General features: G+C 24.4%; 3 protein-coding genes and 2 long non-coding RNA genes across 6 annotated transcripts; all 5 read right to left on the bottom strand.

Annotated features, from left to right (window-relative positions):
• Positions 1 to 1,589: 1,589 nt before the first annotated feature.
• On the bottom strand, positions 1,590 to 2,641 carry LOC135930633 (NAD kinase-like). Of its 2 annotated transcripts, none has more exons than XM_065467454.1 (7): positions 2,503 to 2,641; positions 2,373 to 2,462; positions 2,205 to 2,334; positions 2,076 to 2,157; positions 1,924 to 2,009; positions 1,842 to 1,885; positions 1,590 to 1,785 (listed from the first exon to the last, which is right to left on the bottom strand). In XM_065467454.1, exons 1-6 carry the CDS (start codon positions 2,535 to 2,537, stop codon positions 1,874 to 1,876), a joined length of 435 nt encoding a protein of 144 aa, XP_065323526.1. In that variant the 5' UTR covers positions 2,538 to 2,641; the 3' UTR covers positions 1,590 to 1,785; positions 1,842 to 1,873. The 2 variants fall into 2 exon arrangements, with proteins under 2 accessions (XP_065323526.1, XP_065323525.1); XM_065467453.1 differs by having other exon boundaries at positions 2,049 to 2,157.
• Positions 2,642 to 6,282: 3,641 nt separating this feature from the next.
• LOC135930629 (uncharacterized) lies at positions 6,283 to 7,787 on the bottom strand. Its single transcript, XR_010572832.1, has 3 exons — positions 6,918 to 7,787; positions 6,625 to 6,876; positions 6,283 to 6,579 (listed from the first exon to the last, which is right to left on the bottom strand). It is a non-coding gene; the product is annotated as an uncharacterized LOC135930629 (long non-coding RNA).
• Positions 7,788 to 8,136: 349 nt separating this feature from the next.
• On the bottom strand, positions 8,137 to 9,235 carry LOC135930630 (mucin-3A-like). The gene is made up of 9 exons (XM_065467451.1): positions 9,216 to 9,235; positions 8,915 to 8,970; positions 8,836 to 8,871; positions 8,731 to 8,784; positions 8,645 to 8,686; positions 8,542 to 8,598; positions 8,456 to 8,497; positions 8,350 to 8,405; positions 8,137 to 8,264 (listed from the first exon to the last, which is right to left on the bottom strand). The coding sequence occupies exons 1-9, from the start codon at positions 9,233 to 9,235 to the stop codon at positions 8,238 to 8,240; spliced, it is 390 nt and encodes a 129-aa protein (XP_065323523.1). The 3' UTR covers positions 8,137 to 8,237.
• Positions 9,236 to 13,281: 4,046 nt separating this feature from the next.
• Positions 13,282 to 14,183, bottom strand: LOC135930632 (uncharacterized). Its single transcript, XR_010572833.1, has 3 exons — positions 13,767 to 14,183; positions 13,465 to 13,728; positions 13,282 to 13,417 (listed from the first exon to the last, which is right to left on the bottom strand). It is a non-coding gene; the product is annotated as an uncharacterized LOC135930632 (long non-coding RNA).
• A 156-nt stretch (positions 14,184 to 14,339) lies between these two features.
• On the bottom strand, positions 14,340 to 15,933 carry LOC135930631 (uncharacterized). Its single transcript, XM_065467452.1, has 7 exons — positions 15,592 to 15,933; positions 15,501 to 15,557; positions 15,415 to 15,456; positions 15,301 to 15,360; positions 14,949 to 15,062; positions 14,843 to 14,905; positions 14,340 to 14,587 (listed from the first exon to the last, which is right to left on the bottom strand). The coding sequence occupies exons 1-7, from the start codon at positions 15,677 to 15,679 to the stop codon at positions 14,340 to 14,342; spliced, it is 672 nt and encodes a 223-aa protein (XP_065323524.1). The 5' UTR covers positions 15,680 to 15,933.
• Positions 15,934 to 19,456: the final 3,523 nt, after the last annotated feature.

Raw genomic sequence — 19,456 nt, forward strand, 5'->3', positions numbered from 1 at the left:
TTATTAAAATTGGAGATATGTAAGAAGTTGTTAAATATTTCCCTGAGCAAAAGAAACCCAAAATTTTTCAAATATTTTCTAAAAATAATGCTTTATTTTAATACTAAATTTTATAACAAGCATGTAAATATTTATCAATATTAAATAAAAATTGCTCATAAAAGGTCATTCTTTATGCTTCTGTCTACAAAAGGAGGCTAAAATTTGCTAAAGGCTACATGAATCGTAGTTTACATATTAAATGCCGTAAAAATCAAAAATGGTCATCAAAAAATCATATAATTTTTTATATGGTCTGTGATCCTTAATTTTGGGAATGACTAAAATACGCGTCCTCGAAAACTACGCGTCCCTACGCGTCCCCGGTCAAAACGACTTATTTTTATTATTATTAATAGGAAATCTTATTAAGCTTTATAATATGAGTTAGAAAATGTTTTTTTTAATTTAAAAAAAATACGGTAACTAAATAAAATTTATAAAAATTTATTTTTTTAAAAAATAAACTATGCGTTCCTACGCGTCCCCGGTCAAAATACAGTTTTTTTTAAAAAATCAAAACAGATTCATATTTAGCTCATTAAAAGAATACAGAATATGTAAATATTATATTTTAAACTATTTTATAACTTAGTGATTTTTTTAAAAAACACTACGCGTCCCCGGTCAAAAAACCGTTTTTTTTAAATAAAAGCAGATTCATGTTTAGCTTTTCAAGGAGATTCAGAAAATGGTATTAATAAAAAAAATTTTTCGAAAAAATTTTTTTAATAAACTACGCGTCCCCGGTCAAAATACAGTTTTTTTAAAAAAATCAAAACGGATTCATATTTAGCTCATTAAAAGAATATAGAATATGTAAATATTATATATTAAAGTATTTAATAACTTAGTGATTTTTTTAAAAAACACTTTTTTTTTTCAAAAACACTACGCGTCCCCGGTCAAAAACCCGTTTTTTTTTAAAATAAAAGCAGATTCATGTTTAGCTTTTCAAGGAGATTCAGAAAATGGTATTAATAAAAAAAAATTTTTTTTTGGCTAAACTACGCGTCCCCGGTCAAAATACAGTTTTTTTAAAAAAATCAAAACGGATTCATATTTAGCTCATTAAAAGAATACAGAATATGTAAATATTATAAAAAAATTTTTTTGGCTAAACTAGGCGTCCCTACGCGTCCCCGGTCAAAATACAGTTTTTTTAAAAAAATCAAAACAGATTCATATTTAGCTCATTAAAAGAATACAGAATATGTAAATATTATATAAACTATTTTATAACTTAGTGATCTGTATTTTGACCGGGGACGCGTAGGGACGCCTAGTTTAGCCAAAAAAAAATTTTTTTTTTAAATTTTTTTTATTAATACCATTTTCTGAATCTCCTTGAAAAGCTAAACATGAATCTGCTTTTATTTTAAAAAAAAACGGTTTTTTGATCGAGGACGCGTAGTGTTTTTGAAAAAAAAGGTGTTTTTTGAAAAAATCACTAAGTTATTAAATAGTTTAAAATATAATATTTACATATTCTGTATTCTTTTAATGAGCTAAATATGAATCCGTTTTGATTTTTTTAAAAAAACTGTATTTTGACCGGGGACGCATAGTTTAGCCAAAAAAAATAAATTTTTATAAATTTTATTTAGTTACCGTATTTTTTTTAAATTAAAAAAAACATTTTCTAACTCATATTATAAAGCTTAATAAGATTTTCTATTAATAATAATAAAAATAAGTCGTTTTGACTGGGGACGCGTAGTTTTCGGGGACGCGTATTTTAGTTCCCTTAATTTTTTAAATAATAACAAATAGAATGACATTAGACATAAATATATCATTACCATCATGTTATCAGCTTGGAATATAAGTAATACTAATGATTATACTATAGACAAAAAATATATTATATAAAATGTAAGTAACTTGGAATATAGATGATGCATAAAGTAAGGTGCCATCTCCACCCAAACATATAATAAAATCAACTTTATTATTTAGATTGCAGTGATCTAATTATATTTTAAGAATAATATATTTTATAAACAAACATTTAATATAGGTAGATATTTTTGAACTAATATCAGCCTTGGCCATCTTCTCTTTAAGTAATTCTTCTTCCATAACACTTTTTTCCACAAGAATATTCATATCATATTCCTAATTAAAATATAATCCATATTTTCTTTGGTATTATTAAAAAATACTTTAATCAACCATGTAATCATTTGGAAAAAGGCTTCATTGATTGATGTATCTCCCAATTTTTTAATGATCAAGATAGTTCTTGGTGGTGAATCCCATCTCAATATTTGACAAGATGAATAAGGTAAATTTCTAGATAGAAATTAAAATAATGGGATTTGTTTTTTTACATTATGTTGTTTTCTTTTGATATAGTTTCTAACAGGCATGCTTTTGGTCCAAATTTAAAATTTGGTGTTGGTCCTAAAATTTTAAATGATCTATTTTTTATTAAGGATATTTTAATTATGTTATATTTACCTCAGTGATTTTGATTCTGGCAAATTTTGCTCCATTATAATAATAATAATAAAGTACACTCAAAATCAGGATTACTTTTGCCGATTTTCAGGATCTTTTCTAATAATTCGGTACGGGTTCCACCTCTAAATAGCAAGAATCAAAATAGCAAGGAATTAAATGAATGAAAATCTCAAGAAGCCTAATAATATATAAATTATTTTATAAATTATTAAAATGTAAATCATTTTATTATATTATTTTAATTATATAATTATATTATTACATATATAAGTTTTATATATTAATAGTGTTGTATAAATTGTTATATATATATAAATCATTTTAATATTATAAAACTGTTATTATAAAATATATTAGGCATAATTTTTATCTAATAATATTATAGTATTTTATAAATTATTAATATATAAATTGTTTTAAATTATAAATAAACACATATATCTTTTATAAATTTTAACTATAATTTATCCATATTAATAATATGTTTATTATATGATATTAAAAACATGTATATTGCAATCGTATTTAAATCATTTCTATATTATATGAGGGGGGGGGGGGGGGGTATTATAATATAATTACAAATTTATATATTAAAATTTATATTAAATAAAGGAGAATACTAATAAGAAGCAATAGCGACATGCTGGGGAGAAGGTACATGTCATCATATCGCCTTTATGAATAGTGAATAAAAAATCATTTTTGGGTAGGAGGTAAGAGTTTTTTTTTCTCTATGTAGACGTTGATAAGGAGCAAATCATAAATTATTAGAAAAATGAAAACTAACTATACTACAATTTTTTCCTATAAAAAATTATAATTAAATATTAAAAATAAACCTAATAAGTTACGTATTAAATATTTTCAGAGATTGTTCTACAATATCCTCTCAAGCTTCCCCTCTTTTTTAGCTATGGCTACTCTAAATAAATGGCAGCGCTATTAATTAGCTACTATTTTTATAAAAGTAAAGTAACTAACTATCGCTATTTAAAAAATGTAGCGCGCTACTTTTAACATAGCTTATGGTGAATAGCTATAACAGTGACCAAACGAGGGAAACAATGAAAAACATTTATCTCTCATTTGATTTATTAAAACGGTAAAGCAGAATAATGATATTCGGCAGACAGAGCATGGCATGATGATTGTACTTCAGGAACATGTTCTTCCTTGCAAAATGGCAAAGTTATGCAAATATAAGCTAACTAAACCCAATAGCGATTATCAAAATAGCGAAATATTAAATGATGAAAATGTAAAGAAGTTTAAATTATTAATATATAAATAATTTTATAAATTATTAATATGTAATTATAAATTATTAATATAAAAATCATTAAATATTATGAGACTATTGCTATATAATTATAAATATATCCCCATATAATTTTTATCAGTGACGAAGCGTCAAGTTTACTAATAGGGAAGCAATCAAAAAAATTTATTATTTTAGTCAAACTCAAACCATAAAAACATTAAGATTTATAAATAAGTGGTATTCATCTTATTTTTGAGTAAAATGATCAAGTACTGCATAATAAAAATAGATTTTAAATTTTAATAATTTTTTTTCAATCGAAATCAAAGATAGATTTAATAATGGATTTTGGCTCATCCTGTACAATTATTAAACATTAATTAAGGATTTTAAAAACGAAAAATTTTTTATTTTAAAAAAGTAAGGAAAAAAATATTAAATAAAAAATTTCCTTTTATTTATTAAAAAAATAAGCATTTTTTAATTTGCTTCCCCAATGCTTATATTTTAATGGTAAAATTACACAATACCATAACATGATTTTCTCTTTATTTATTAAAAAAATAAGCAATATTAAATTTGCTTCCCTCATGTATATTTTTTTTAACGTAGTAAAAATAATAGTAACATTTTTAACGTAGTAAAAATAATAGTATTTCTTAATATACTAAAAATAATATTATTTTTTTAAGGTTATAAAAATTATATTAATATTTTTAAGTTATAAAAATTATGTTAATTTTTTTAACGAAGTCAGTTTAGTTTATTTAGCATAGTAAAAAGATTATATTAAGTTTATTTAAAAATTTTATAAGAAAAATTTCAAGGGAAGCAATGCCTCCCTGCTTCCCTTGCTTCTATGGACGCTACGTCACTGATTTTTATACAATTTTTAAACGATTAATTATATAAAAAGTTGTAGTATATATTATAAAACTTTAATTATATAATCTAAAATAAATATTAGAATTTTGTAAATTATGGCTATACTATTTAATTATTATTATATATAAATATTTTAATTCTTTATTAAGTAATTAGTGTTATTAAAAGCCCGCTTTCGATTTTTTAAAATGGCCCCATAAGATTTTATTCAAAATAATTTTATGTAACCTAACAAATCTTCTTGCCATCTATACGCAAAATCTTCAGACAGTGACGAAGCATTAAATACTAACAGGGAAGCAATAGAAAATCATTTTTTCTTTTATAAGTCTAACCATACAAAAAATTAATATTTATAAATAAGCAGAATTAGTCCTTGTTTTCATATTTTGCGCCTGGAATCTATCATATTTTTAATTAAATTTTTGGCAAATGATTTTAATTGAATTATCGACTTCAAATAAGCGGTTGATTCTTCATGCTGTAAAACTGCCTTTAAAAAATTATTCATATCCAAACATATTTTTCCTTCAAGAATAATAGGCGACCAACAATATAAGGATATAGAAAATCCACATCCAGTGAGCCATTCATATTTTTCATATTAATCCTTTTGGTTTTTATCTTCCTATTAATAATCCATTGCTTCACATCAAAAATTCTTAAATTAAATCATTTTTGATAAATTTTCAATAATACAATTTGCAATTATTAGACACAGATAAAAATATAATATAAAAATATTCTCAACCTCTTTTATTTATTTAAAAAATAGGCATTTTTTTATTTACTTCCCCAACACTTATTATTTATAAGTAAAATTACATTCGCATGATTTTCTCCTTATTTATTTTAAAAAATAGATAATATTAAATTTGCTTCACTCTTGTAAATTTTAAGGTAGTAAAAATAATAGTAATTTTTTAGAAATAGTATAAATATATATTATTTTTATTTCAGAATTAGAGTGTATGCTTCCTGGGGATAGGCAGTAAAAAATCTTTTTCGGGTGGAGTTTGGGTTTTTTTCTCTCATGTAGAGGTAGACGCTGATATAATTTATTAGAAAAATGAAGACTAAATAAACACTCACAAAAAAATATTTTTTTTAAATCAACCCAAATCGGAAAAGAATCATAAGACACCACTTGAACATGCGTGTTAAACAATCCTGTGAGTCAATAGAATTTTATAAAGATTCTATAATTTTTACAATATTTTGGCAGAATAAAAAACTCTTTTAAATGCTTTGATCTTTCTTTTTATAAAAATTTTCACCCAAAGGATTCGTATTTTATCAAAATTTTTACAAGCAGTTAAAAATATATTTACATAATGTTACGACTATACATTTTAAGAAAGGTTTAATGAATGAATCATCAGTTTATGTATTATTATACGTCATTGCCCTCTATAAGCAACAATTTTAGGTCAAAGCATCTACTAAATAAGTATTTTTATTACTGAAATATGTATGCTATATGCATGAAAAAAAATTATTTATAAATTTTTATATTAAAGTTACATTATTATACAAAATAATTATAAAAATGTAAATAAAGTATACAATATATAGCAAGATAATAATAAAAATGTAAATATATAAAAGAAATATAAATAACGGGTTATGATTGTTGTTTTATAAAATATGAAACATTATCTAAAAAAGGATATATTTCATTTGTACGCTCGTATATACGAGTTAGATTATCAATGTTAATATTTAATTGATCGAATTTTTTATTTTTTCTCCTCACGTTCAACCCACTATTAATTTGTAAGACCTTAAGCTCACTCGAATGTTAATGTCTTTTTAAAATATTTATCAGACAATAAATATTCGGATGAGCCACGTTTGTTTTTCTCTTGAGGGCATGATGATACCCCTCCAGGTGGTTGTTAGTTCTAGGGCCGTCAACCTGATACCTAAATTGATTATAAGTAAATTTAATATTTAAATGTTTTAATTACCTGGTCCATATATTTCGGGGGAATATGGCATTAACTCCGAGCCATGTAAAATCCATAAAATTTTTGAGCAAAGGATATTCAGCAGACAGAGCATGGCATGATGCCCGTACCTCGGAAATATGTTCTTCTTTGCAAAACGGCAAAGTGGTCATTCGTCTAACAACTTTATGAATAGTAGTATTATGCAAATAACTGCTAACTAAACCCAGCGCCGGACATTTACGCGAGCCTGGGAATAGTGAAAAAAACAGCCTAAATTTTTTTAGTTATAATATACAATGTTATAAATAAACCTTTTATGAACATATTGGAAAAAACAAACCTAAGTGCCGATATAGCTGCGGCCTCGTAATCAGTTTGTCCAAATCGAGGTTTGAATCGGATATTTTTCATCGAGCAAAATTGCGAGATAATTTGAAATAATTCAATATATGTCCCTCTATTTTTATCGGGGAGGAGGGCATATATAATCGGTATCATAACTTCTTGATACATTATATGGATACTATACAATTGACAGTACAGTCGAGGAACAACATAAAAGGTGCCGTCCATGTAAATGCTATCACCATCACATATTTCTACAAGTTTTAGCATTTCACATGTATTAAACACCAGCATATTATTATTATCATTATTAATTTAAAAAATCTCCCCCTTATTTGTGGTGATGTATTCTGGTAATAATACTAGTTCATCCACAGATTGAGGCAAAATGGGCCGATTTTTTTGTAACAATCTGTCAATTGTACTCTTAATTGAAACAAATGAGGGCATTGCCTCTGGATACATTTCGATGGAGGGCGTTTCCAGGCATCTATTATTCAAGGCCTTTCCATAAATATTGTGCCTTGTCTCTAGAGGATTTTCGGCAACAATATCCTCTAGAACCTTGTGAGTTCTCAGTTTTTCAAACTGACTGATTTCATTTTGGTGTTCATGCAAACCAGAGGTTGTGTAAATTCCATCAAATTTACATGAAACCTTGCAGCCAACCTTTCTGCAACGATAGTGTATTCTATCATCTTTTTGATAAGCATATCGATATAAATAATTTTGGAAAAAGAGAAGTAGTTTTCCTTTTTGACATTTTATAAATTGAGGATCTTAATAAATATAAAAATCATATATTAATATGATTAATATGGAGCTCTCATATTTATGCAAAGATCAGACAGAACCAGATACTTAAAAAAATAAATAAAGCAAATAAATAATTATTGATTTATTATTTATCTTTAAAAAAGATGTAATATTTTTTTAATTATTCCAAGGTCATGCCTAAATATAATTAAAAAATAGCCTAGCTATATTATACATCAAGGGTTACTATAATATGTCACATTCTATATTTAATTTTATTTTTTTAAATTAAAAAAAAATAGCCTTATAAACATATTTTTACCACTAATATTTTGATGTAAATCTATTAACACATTGGCTACTTCTAAAGGGAGATCACAATTACCTATACATATAATTTAGTAATTGTCAATTTGTGTATTGAATAGTTTCAATTCCAACATCTGAATTAATAACATGATAAGCACCTGAATTATTTTGATTTGAGATAAAAGTTTGAAAGGCTATGGCAAAACCAAAAGTTTGAGGGGCTAATGTAAAATTTGTAATTTGTGGAGCTAATAAATATAAGTTAATGTTATAAATAAAAACATCATAAATACCTTGATTTGGTTAATTTTAATAAAAGTATACAAAAAATACCTTAATATGTAAGGCTAGGGCAACTGAACTTGAAGGTAGAGGGGCTAATGCTAAATCTTTAAATCAATGTTAAAATTATTGTAAGGATATATATATATATAAATACCTTGATTTGCATTAGAAGTTTTAGGGGCTATTGAAGATTGGGCTAAAAATTTTAAGTTAATTTTAATAAAAGTGTACAAAAAATACCTTGATGTGTAATGGCTAGGGCAACTGAACTTGAAGGTGGAGGGGCTAATGTTATATCTTTAAATCAATGTTAAAATTATTGTAAGGATAAATATATAAATACCTTGATTTGCATTAGAAGTTTGAGGGGCTATTGAAACTTGGGCTAATAATTTTAAGTTAATTTTAATAAAAGTATACAAAAAATACCTTGATGTGTGGCTAGGGCAACTGAACTTGAAGGTGGAGGGGCTAATGCTAAATCTTTAAATCAATGTTAAAATTATTGTAAGGATATATATATATATAAATTACCTTGATTTGCATTAGAAGTTTGAGGGGCAACTTGGGCTAATAATTTTAAGTTAATTTTAATAAAAGTATACAAAAATACCTTGATGTGTAATGGCTAGGGCAACTGAACTTGAAGGTGGAGGGCTAATGCTAAATCTTAAAATCAATGTTAAAATTATTGTATATATATATATAAATACCATGATATGCATTAGAAGTTTAAAGGGCTATTGAAACTTGGGCTAATAATTTTAAATTAATTTTAATAAAAGTATACTAAAAATACCTTGATGTGTAATGGCCAGGGCAACTGAACTTGAAGGTGGAGGGGCTAATGCTAAATCTTTAAATCAATGTTAAAATTATTGTAAGGATATCTTGATTTGCATTAGGAGTTATGCCTGCTACCAAGTTTTGACATTCTAAAGAATGTTGGATGGTGATAATTAAATCGAGACCAATCATTAATTTGGCTCTACCACCACATCTTTTGCGACAAGTAAGGTAAACGGCCTTTTTACCACTTGTATGGGCCAAATATTCATGCCCTTAGTAGCATATATATTACTTTTTCTTCTGTGTTTGCTGAAAACAAAAATTATAAATATATAAAATGGTTTATTACTTTTATTTCAAGTTGTTTATATTTAAGATAATTTTTAAGGTTATCAGCTACAGTTGGAATCATATCAAAATATGGCGGCCATTTTTGTGAATATTTGTGAGTATTAGTGTAAATATTCTCATTTTTGGCTATTATGATACTTGCTATTTAGGTCTCTTACCCTCAGCAAAATAGCGAGATATTAAATGAATGAAAACCATAAAAATACTAAAATATAATATTTAAAAAAAATGTTAATTATTTTAAAAATAATAAATATATAAATCATTTTAAAAATTATAGATATATAAATCATTTTATTACATAATTATAATATATTAATACTGTTGTAAAAATTATTTTATTATTTTTTTATTATGAAACTATTATTATAAATGTATATAACACATAATTTTTATCTTATAATATTATATTATTATTATATAAAATGTATCAATATATAAATTGGTTTAAATTATAAATGAGCACATATATCTATTATAAATAATAACTATAATTTTTCAATATTAAAATTTTGGAGGTAGGCATTAATTTTTGGGGGTAAGTATTTTTTTTTGAATGGTAATCTTTACTTGTATTATGATGTTTTTAAATCCAATAATTGATAAACCAAATATACCTCTTTAAAAATTAATCATCTTATATTTTTTACAATATTTTAGATCGTTTTTTATAGAAATGAAAATGCGTTATCACACTTAATATAAAAATAAAGTGATTATCAACCAAATGATAAAATGATTGCACTATTAAAATATATATTTATTTCCTATTTTTAGAAAAAGGATAGTAACATATTTATTATAACCTACAAATTTCAAAATCTTTATCTCCTAAGGCTTAAAATATTGTTAATAGAAAGTTATAAGGTTGTATATGGTGGCTTACTGTAATATTCTTTTTATTAATATCACTAATGCATTGTGGATTGGAAAATTTTTCAACCGAAGGGCGATATATTTTAGGGGGTAGGGGTAGATTTTGGAAAGGGGTTTGCATCCATCAAATTTTTTACCATGTAGATGTTGGTTATTGTTATTATATTATAAACATTTATATTACAATTTTACGATTTTCAACTCTAAAATAAAAAAACTCAACATTTACTCCAACAGTACTACATAATATCATTAATTTACTTTCGCCCAGAAATTATTCAGAGACATAGATTGCCACAATATCACTGAAACAAAAAAAAGGATAAATTTTTACAGCAATATATTTTTTCCTATTTTATCTAAAAATTAATAAATAATTTCCAAATATATTTATCCTACCCCAGTGTCTACATGAGCGGGAGGGGTAGGAACAGTTTGCATCCTATTTTTTTGAGAGGGTAAGCTGCTCTTATGGGGGTAGGATAAAAAAAATTTTTGGGGAGGGGGGGTTTATCTATTAAATTTTGAGATGAAATAGGACAAAATTTATTGCTATAAAATACTTTTATTATAGTATTATTATAATACAATTCATCGACCAAATCTATATATTGCAAACAATCATACACATTGTTTCCCAAATAAACTATCCTTTTAAATGTAATTTAAAAGGTTTATATATTTTAGCAAGCTCATAATGCCATAATAATTAGTTCATTGTAAATAATGGAGGTTTTAATTGAATTTATTATCTAAAAAATAAATTCTTTATATTCACAAAATATCGATAGTTGGTAGTAGAGATAAATTATTTAAGTTATCCTTTATAAATTCTTTGAAAAGAGTATCAATAAATAAATAAGTGAAAATAATGATAAAAAGACACCGCCGCCGAAGGTGACGATTTTTTTAGGGGAGGTAGGCAAAGGTTTTTGAAGGGGGTTTGCCTCCAGTGAAAATCCTGTCATGTAGACGCTGTCTTATCCCCAGGAGCCTACCCCTTACCCTGCTCAAAATATTGGATGTGAACTGTTACTACCCCTCCCCATTCACGTAGACGCTGGGGGGGGGGGTAAATGTTTTAATATAGCCTTTAAGGATAGTAAGTAAAAAATAATTTAGAGTTGAGATAGGAGGGAATTTTTTTTTTCTTATGGACATAAAAGGAGCAAATCCTAATTTATAGAAAAATTAAAACTAATTAAACTACAATTTTTTCATATCAAAAATATTAAAAATAAATCGAATATTATAAGTTATGTATTAAATATTTTCATTGCCTGTTATACAATCTCCTCTCAAGATTCCCCTAATTTTTAGCTATGGCTATTCTATATAAATGGCGGCGCTAGCTACTAGTGCGCTAAACAGCATAGATTATGGTAGCTATAAAAGTGACGAAACTCGTAAAACAATTTTAAAACATTTATCTCTTACTTGATTAATTAAAATTAAATCAGAATCTTCAGGAACATGTTCTTCCTTGCAAGTTGTGTAAATATCAGCTAATGAAACCCAATAGCGCGTATCAATAGCGATAAATTAAATGAATGTTGATAAATAATTACCTATTTTTACCCATTTTAAATAATATTTTTTAAAATATTAACAAAGTAAAATAATTTATATATATATAAATTATTTTACTTTGTATATTAATATTATAATATTTTATAATTTATAAATTATAATATATAAATCTTTTTAGTATTATAAAACTATTATTTTTCAATAATATTACCCATATAATTTTTATATATTAATATTATAGTGTTTTATAAATTATTAGCATTCAATATTTTTCTATTTTACCTATAATTTTTATATATTAATATTAGCTATCATAAAATTATAAAATATATATTTATATTTAAATTATCTTTATATTCTATGATTATTGTATAATTATAAATATATATTTATTTATATTGAAACTTCAGAGTTTAATTCTTTTGAAAATTATAAAAATATAATTCTCGAAAAGGTCATACGATTATTATAATTTATATATATATCATAAATTATTTTAATTGGTAAATATTTTAATTTATTTTAAATAATATTATAATTTATTTAAATTTATGTTATATTATATTTTTGTAATTTATTATAATAATTATTTAAATTTATTATAATTATTATTTAAATTTACTATAAATATTATTTTAGCTAATATTAAAATATTATTTTAGCTAATATTAAAATATTATTTTAGCTAATATTAAAATATTATTTTTTAATATCTATAACATTCCTCTCTCTGAGAAATCCATTATTTTTGTTGTTCGCGATCGTCGAATATCTTATCGTGCAAATTCCTTCAAATATCCTGTAGGGATATGGAGTAAAACATATTTTTAAGGTGGGAGATAGGGAGTATTTTTTTTCTCTCACTAAGACGCGGATAAGAAGCAAATTATTATTAAAAACTGAAAACTAAGTAACCTAAAATGTTTCCCTCTCAAAAATACATACAAATTATATTTAAAATTAAATATAAAAATAAATAGGATATGATGAGTTATGTATAAAATCACTTATTTTTTTAATTAAATTCTTATGTATAATAAATTAAGTGTATAATTTTTACTTAATTTTAAAAAACATATATACACCACTTTAACGTGTATTATTTTTAGGTTAATAATATAAATAACTACTTTATTACTGAAGTATATAATATGCGCGAAAATTATATTTTTAAATTTATGCTTTATATTAACATAATATAAAACTAAAGATTATGTAAATAAAATATATAATATATGGCAAAAGATTTATAAAAATATAAGAAAGCGCGATTTAAGATTGCAATTTAATTAAATTAGAATTATCTAAAAAAACATATACATCCATATTTCGATCATAAAGGGAAGTAAGACTTTGTATTAAAATATTTAATTGAATATATTTACGATTTTTACGATTGACATTCAACCCGCTATTAATCTGAATTAATTTAATCTCAGAAGCGTGTTGATGTCTTTTTAAAATGTTAATTAAAGAATAAATGTTAGGATGGGCACATAACGTTTTTCTTTTGATGCTATGATGATAGCCCTCTAAATGGTTATTTGTTCTAGGACCATTGACTTGATATCTAAATTATAAATTTATTTTGTATATATACATTAATTTTTTAAATACCTAGTCCATATGCTATGGGGAAATAAAGCATTAATGGAAAGCCATGTCAGATCCATATATTGCATAAAATTTAATAGCAGAGGATTTTCAACTGACATGGCAAGACACGATGATCGTACTCGGGAGATATCTTCCTCACGGCAAAAGGGTAAGGTAGTCATACGTCTGACTACTTTGTGAACAGTAGAATTGTCCCTATATTCTACTGTTAAGCCTAATGCCTGACATTTCGCCATATGGCTTGCGAAAAATGGAAGAAACAGCCTATAAAAACTTATAATAAATTTACGTAATAAATTAACCTTTAATCACCATATTAGGAAAAACAAATCCTAGAGCTGATATTGCAGCCGCCTCAAAATCAGTCTGCCCGTATCTAGGATTAAATATGATATTATTCTCGGCGCAGCACCTTAGAATAATTTGAAATAAATCTATATAGGTGGCTCTTGTTTTGTCGGGAAGGAGGGCATATACAATAGGTATCATTGTCTCCTGATACAAGACGTGAATTGTATACAACTGGTAATATAGTCGTGGTACAACGTAAAATGTACCATCCATATATATGGTATCATTATCACACGTTTCTATGAGCTTTAACATGCTACATGTCCCAAATACCAATAGTTTATTATTATTATTATCATCATTATTAATTAAAAATATATCACCCCTATTTGTGGTGATATATTCGGACAATAAAACTATGCTATCTACGGATTGTGGCAAATATGGCCTATTTTTTTGTAATAATCGATCGATGGTACTTTTTAACGAAATAAATGAGGTCATCGCCTCCGGATAGAAATTTATATTTGGGGTTTCCAAAAATCTTTTATTTATGGCTTTCTCATAAATATTATGCCTTGTTTCTAAAGGATTTCGGCAACTATATCCTCTAGAATCTCATGAGTTCTTAACTTTTCAAAAATATCAATTTCATTTTGATGTTCATGCAATCCAGAAGTAATGTATATAACATCGAATTTGCATGAAGCCTTGCAGCCAACTTTCCTGCAACGATAATGTATTTTATTATCTTTTTGATAATCCTGTCGATACAAATAATCTTGAAAAAAAAGAAGCGGTTTTCCTTTTTGAGATTTTACAAACCGGGGATCTTAATAAATAGAAAAATTATATATTAATAAGGGCTCAAACATTAAAGGAAAAATCAGACAAAACAAGATACTTTAAAAAAAATTCGAGCAAATAAATAACTTATCATTTAAAGATATGTTAAAATATTTTAAAATTATTTCAAGGTCATGCCTAAAAACAATTTAAAAAATCTCTATGCTATATTAATATATAGGGTTATAATATTATGTGACAATATGTATTTAATTAAAGCCATTTATAAATATATTTTTACCATTTATATTTTGATGTAAATCCATTAATACATGGACCACTTCTAAAGGCAGATCCGTATTACCTATAAATATATTTTAGATATTGTAAATTAATGTATAAGATACTTTCAATGCCAACATTTATATCTTGATAAGTTCCTGAATTACCTAGATTTGAAATAAAGGTTTGATAGGCTCTGGCAAAGCCAGAGGTAGTTTGAGGGGCTATTGAAACTTGGGCTAATAATTTTAAGTTAATTTTAATAAAAGTATATTAAAAATACCTTGATGTGTAATAGCTGCAACTGAACTTAAAGGTGGAGGGGCTAATGCTAAATCTTTAAATCAATGTTAAAATTATTGTAAGGATATATATATATATATATACATACCTTGATTTGCATTGGAAATTTGAGGGGGTATTGAAACTTGGGCTAATAATTTTAAGTTAATTTTAATAAAAGTATATTAAAAATACCTTGATGTGTAATAGCTGCAACTGAACTTAAAGGTGGAGGGGCTAATGCTAATGCTAAATCTTTAAATCAATGTTAAAATTATTGTAAGGATATATATATATATATATAAATACCTTGATTTGCATTGGAAATTTGAGGGGCTATTGAAACTTGGGCTAATAATTTTAAGTTAATTTTAATAAAAGTATATCATAAATACCTTGATGTGTAATGGCTAGGCCAACTGAACTTGAAGGTGGAGGGGCTAATGCTAAATCTTTAAATCAATGTTAAAATTATTGTAAGGATACCTTGATTTGCATTAGGAGTTATGGCTGCTACCAAGTTTTGACATTCTAAAGAATGTTGGATGGTGATAATTAAATCGAGACCAATCATTAATTTGGCTCTACCACCACATCTTTTGCGACAAGTAAGGTAAACGGCCTTTTTACCACTTGTATGGGCCAAATATTCATGCCCTTAGTAGCATATATAGTCCTTTTTCTTCTGTTTGCAGAAAACAAAAAAAAATGGTTTATTACTTTTATTTCAAGTTGTTTATATTTAAGATAATTTTTAAGATTATCAGCTACAGTTGGAATCATATCAAAAATATGGCGGCCATTTTTGTGAATATTCTTCTGAGTATTATTGTGATTATTCTCATTTTTCGCTATTTTGATGCTCGCTATTTAGGTCTCTTACCTTCGGTACGAAAGAGCGAAAAGCAAAAGAGCTAAAAAAATATAATATTTAAATATAAATAGAAATTGCTAAATGGTAATTAATATTTATATTAATACAAGAACAGTATATACTAAAAATAAATTGCAGATAATTTACAATATTTTGGCAAAGAGACAGCACAAATATATTATATATATCTTTGATATAATATTAATTATATCAAATATCATAATAAAAATTTTAATCAATATATAAAAATGAATCTATTTTTTTGCATAATAAAGTATAAATTGAATTAAAATAAATTTGATAACTCATTAAATTTTATAATAAATTAAATAGCTTTTATTTTGTAATCTAATACAATATATATTAAGTTATTTATATGAAATTTTAATGAATACAATCAAACATCTATAAAATATTTAAAGTATATCTTTAAGCTCAGAAACAGAAGAATTAACAATACCATGGCTCAAATGAAATATAATGTGAACGATCCTGTTCAAAATTTATGGTTTTAAGACTGTTGTATTTCATTATTAAATTATGATGAATATTATAAATGATACCTAAAGTAAAGATCCTTAAATATTATATATTATTTACATCACTATAAAATATATAATATCTTATCTAATTTATTTATTTATTTTTAGTGTAATTATTTGAAAATTCCCTAATATTTTTTTAATAACATTGAGTAAGATAACCATAAAATCTATTTTTTGTGAACCAAAGGAAATGTTGAACTCTTAGTCGACTTTTTAGTTTATAGAATAAGCATAGAGTTGGGGAGGTCCTACGGAAAAAGAATCTAGATACAGATATAGATTCTTGATGAAAAAAGGAATTTTAGAATCTTTTTCAAAATGTCAAAAAGATACAAGATAAAGATACAAAAGGATCTTGTATCTTAGATACAAAATTGTATCTTAGATACAAAAGGATCTTGTATCTTAGATTATTTGCGGTACTGCCCAACTTTGAATAAACAATATATTACTTTCTCATTAAATTAAATTTTATTTACCTAATATTTAAAAAGATATATCCTGAAATAAAATTAGTTCATAAGTTTTAACTTACCTATTTTCCGATATTGTTACAATTATAATAATAACCATAAATCCTATTTTATAGTTGGATTTCTTAACTCTATCATATAATAGTCATCTTTCTAACTATTCAAAAGTCTGACTTTTAAAACTTATTCTATTATTTATGTGGCACGCTAATAATAATTTTAGGGAATCATTTATTATTAATATCATATATAAAATTTTAATCTTTTGTAAACTCTTTTAAAAATAATACATTTCGATCGCGATTATAATAATTAAACATTTGTATTGCGATATATAAATATGACTATTAAAAATGAAAAGGAGGTTTAATGCATGTTAACTATATAAATAAAATATCAGTGACGAAACAATGATAAAGTTTATATAACAAAAATATAATAACTATAAATTTTGAAATTGACGTATACCACTTCAGGCAAACCTGACTATAAATATTTGGATTAATAATAATGTTATCCTTTATTGACATTATAAAACAATTTAGTTAGATAATAGAAGAAAAATTACTGTGATTTGATTTTTTTGAATTTAAAGATATTTTATCTAAATATTCCATAACTTCTTTAATCTTCATAGTTACTTGAATTAACTAACAATATTTTTGGGAATCAATATTAAAATAATTTACATTATGTTTAAAAATCTATAAAATTAACTATAAATACATTTAAAATATTAAATAAACTTATAATATATTTAAAAATTTTTTAAATTAACTTACTTAGAAATTTTGGGAATCAATATTAAAATAACTTACATTATATTTAAAATATAAAATTAACTAAAATATATTTAAAATTTTAAATAAACTTATAATATATTTAAAATTTTTTTAAATTAACTTATTTAGTGAAGAGAACAAGAATTATGGTGAGCGTAAGTAAAAATATATTTTATTATTATCATCTTTTTATCTTCGTACACACACTATATATATATTATCTGAAAATATAAATTAGAATACATATAATCAAAACGAAAAACAAAAAGTAATAATAGGTAAGGTTATAAAAATTAGATTACAAATATAAATTTCTAAACGAAAAACAAAAAGTAATAATAGGTAAGGTTACAAAAATTAGATTATAAATATTATAAATTTTGAATATATAACATTTAGAAATTTTGGGAATCAATATATAAATAACTTACATTATATTTAAAATATAAAATTAACTATAATTATATTTAAAATATAAAATTAACTATAAATATATTTAAAATATTAAATAAACTTATAATATATTTAAAAATTTTTTAAATTAACTTATCCTGAATTCATAGTGGCGCGATTGCGATTGCGATTTAGACGCGATAAATACAAAATACAGTAAATATGATATCGCATTTATAGTTACCGATCGCGCGATTTGATACGCGAAAGCAAATCGCTGCGATTTTTTCAAAACACAAATTATTTTGTGTTTCGCGAGATTTTGAAATAGTGCTTCGTTAAATACAGATTTTGATGAATATAGCTCAAAATATTTGATTTTGCGCTACTTTTAAATTTAGCGCTAATTTTTTATTAATTGAAATGCATTCAATGACAACCTTTTTTGATGATATAAAACCAAAGGATCAAATTAAAATTATGATTTAAATTTTTTTTTTTTTAGAAAATAAATAAATTAGCTTTTACGAATCTATCTATATATATAATCCTCAAAAAATGTCAATCAAATTTAGCCAATAGTTTTCTTTTTAATATTATTTGTCCAATCTAAATGATTATAGCAGTCACAGTCACAACTGTGACATTATATAGTCAATTATTTTACCTGATAATAGTCAATTATAATTTTGTTAATATATTATGTAATATTCAACTTCTTTATTAATTATTGGACGTTTGTCCTACTTAAATAGCGAGTAATTCTTAATAATATTTAATTAATATTAACAAATTCGGAAGTATTTAAGTTATGTTAAATTGTAGTTTTAATCTCCATGATATTTAGCGCCATCTATAATATTATATTTTATTTTAAATAGCATTATATTTCTAAGTTGAAATGTAAATATTTGGTCTTAATTGATATCAAATATATTGTTCTTTCTATATATCTATAATTTATCTATCTACCTATCATAGCAATTTTAAGCCAATTTAGATCATATTAGCAAAATGGATTTAATCTCCTATAAATCATGGAAAGCATTTCAGAAGTATTTTGAGGCAATAGGCAGGAAGGAACATTAGTATGAAAAAATTTTTTGCAGATAATCCTACAAGAGCTAAGGAATTCAAATCTATAATATATATATTCAATAAAAATCATCATAGCTTAAACATATCAAACACGCATTCATAAACCAAATCGAACCGCCATTTTCAAAAAAAGAATTTCAATACAAAAAACAATTACAAAACATATAATAATATAATAATTACAAT

Source organism: Gordionus sp. m RMFG-2023, unplaced genomic scaffold, assembly GCF_954871325.1.
Source record: "Gordionus sp. m RMFG-2023 unplaced genomic scaffold, tfGorSpeb1-WG-v2 contig_156, whole genome shotgun sequence".
Taxonomy (NCBI): Eukaryota; Metazoa; Nematomorpha; class Gordioida; order Chordodea; family Parachordodidae; genus Gordionus; species Gordionus sp. m RMFG-2023.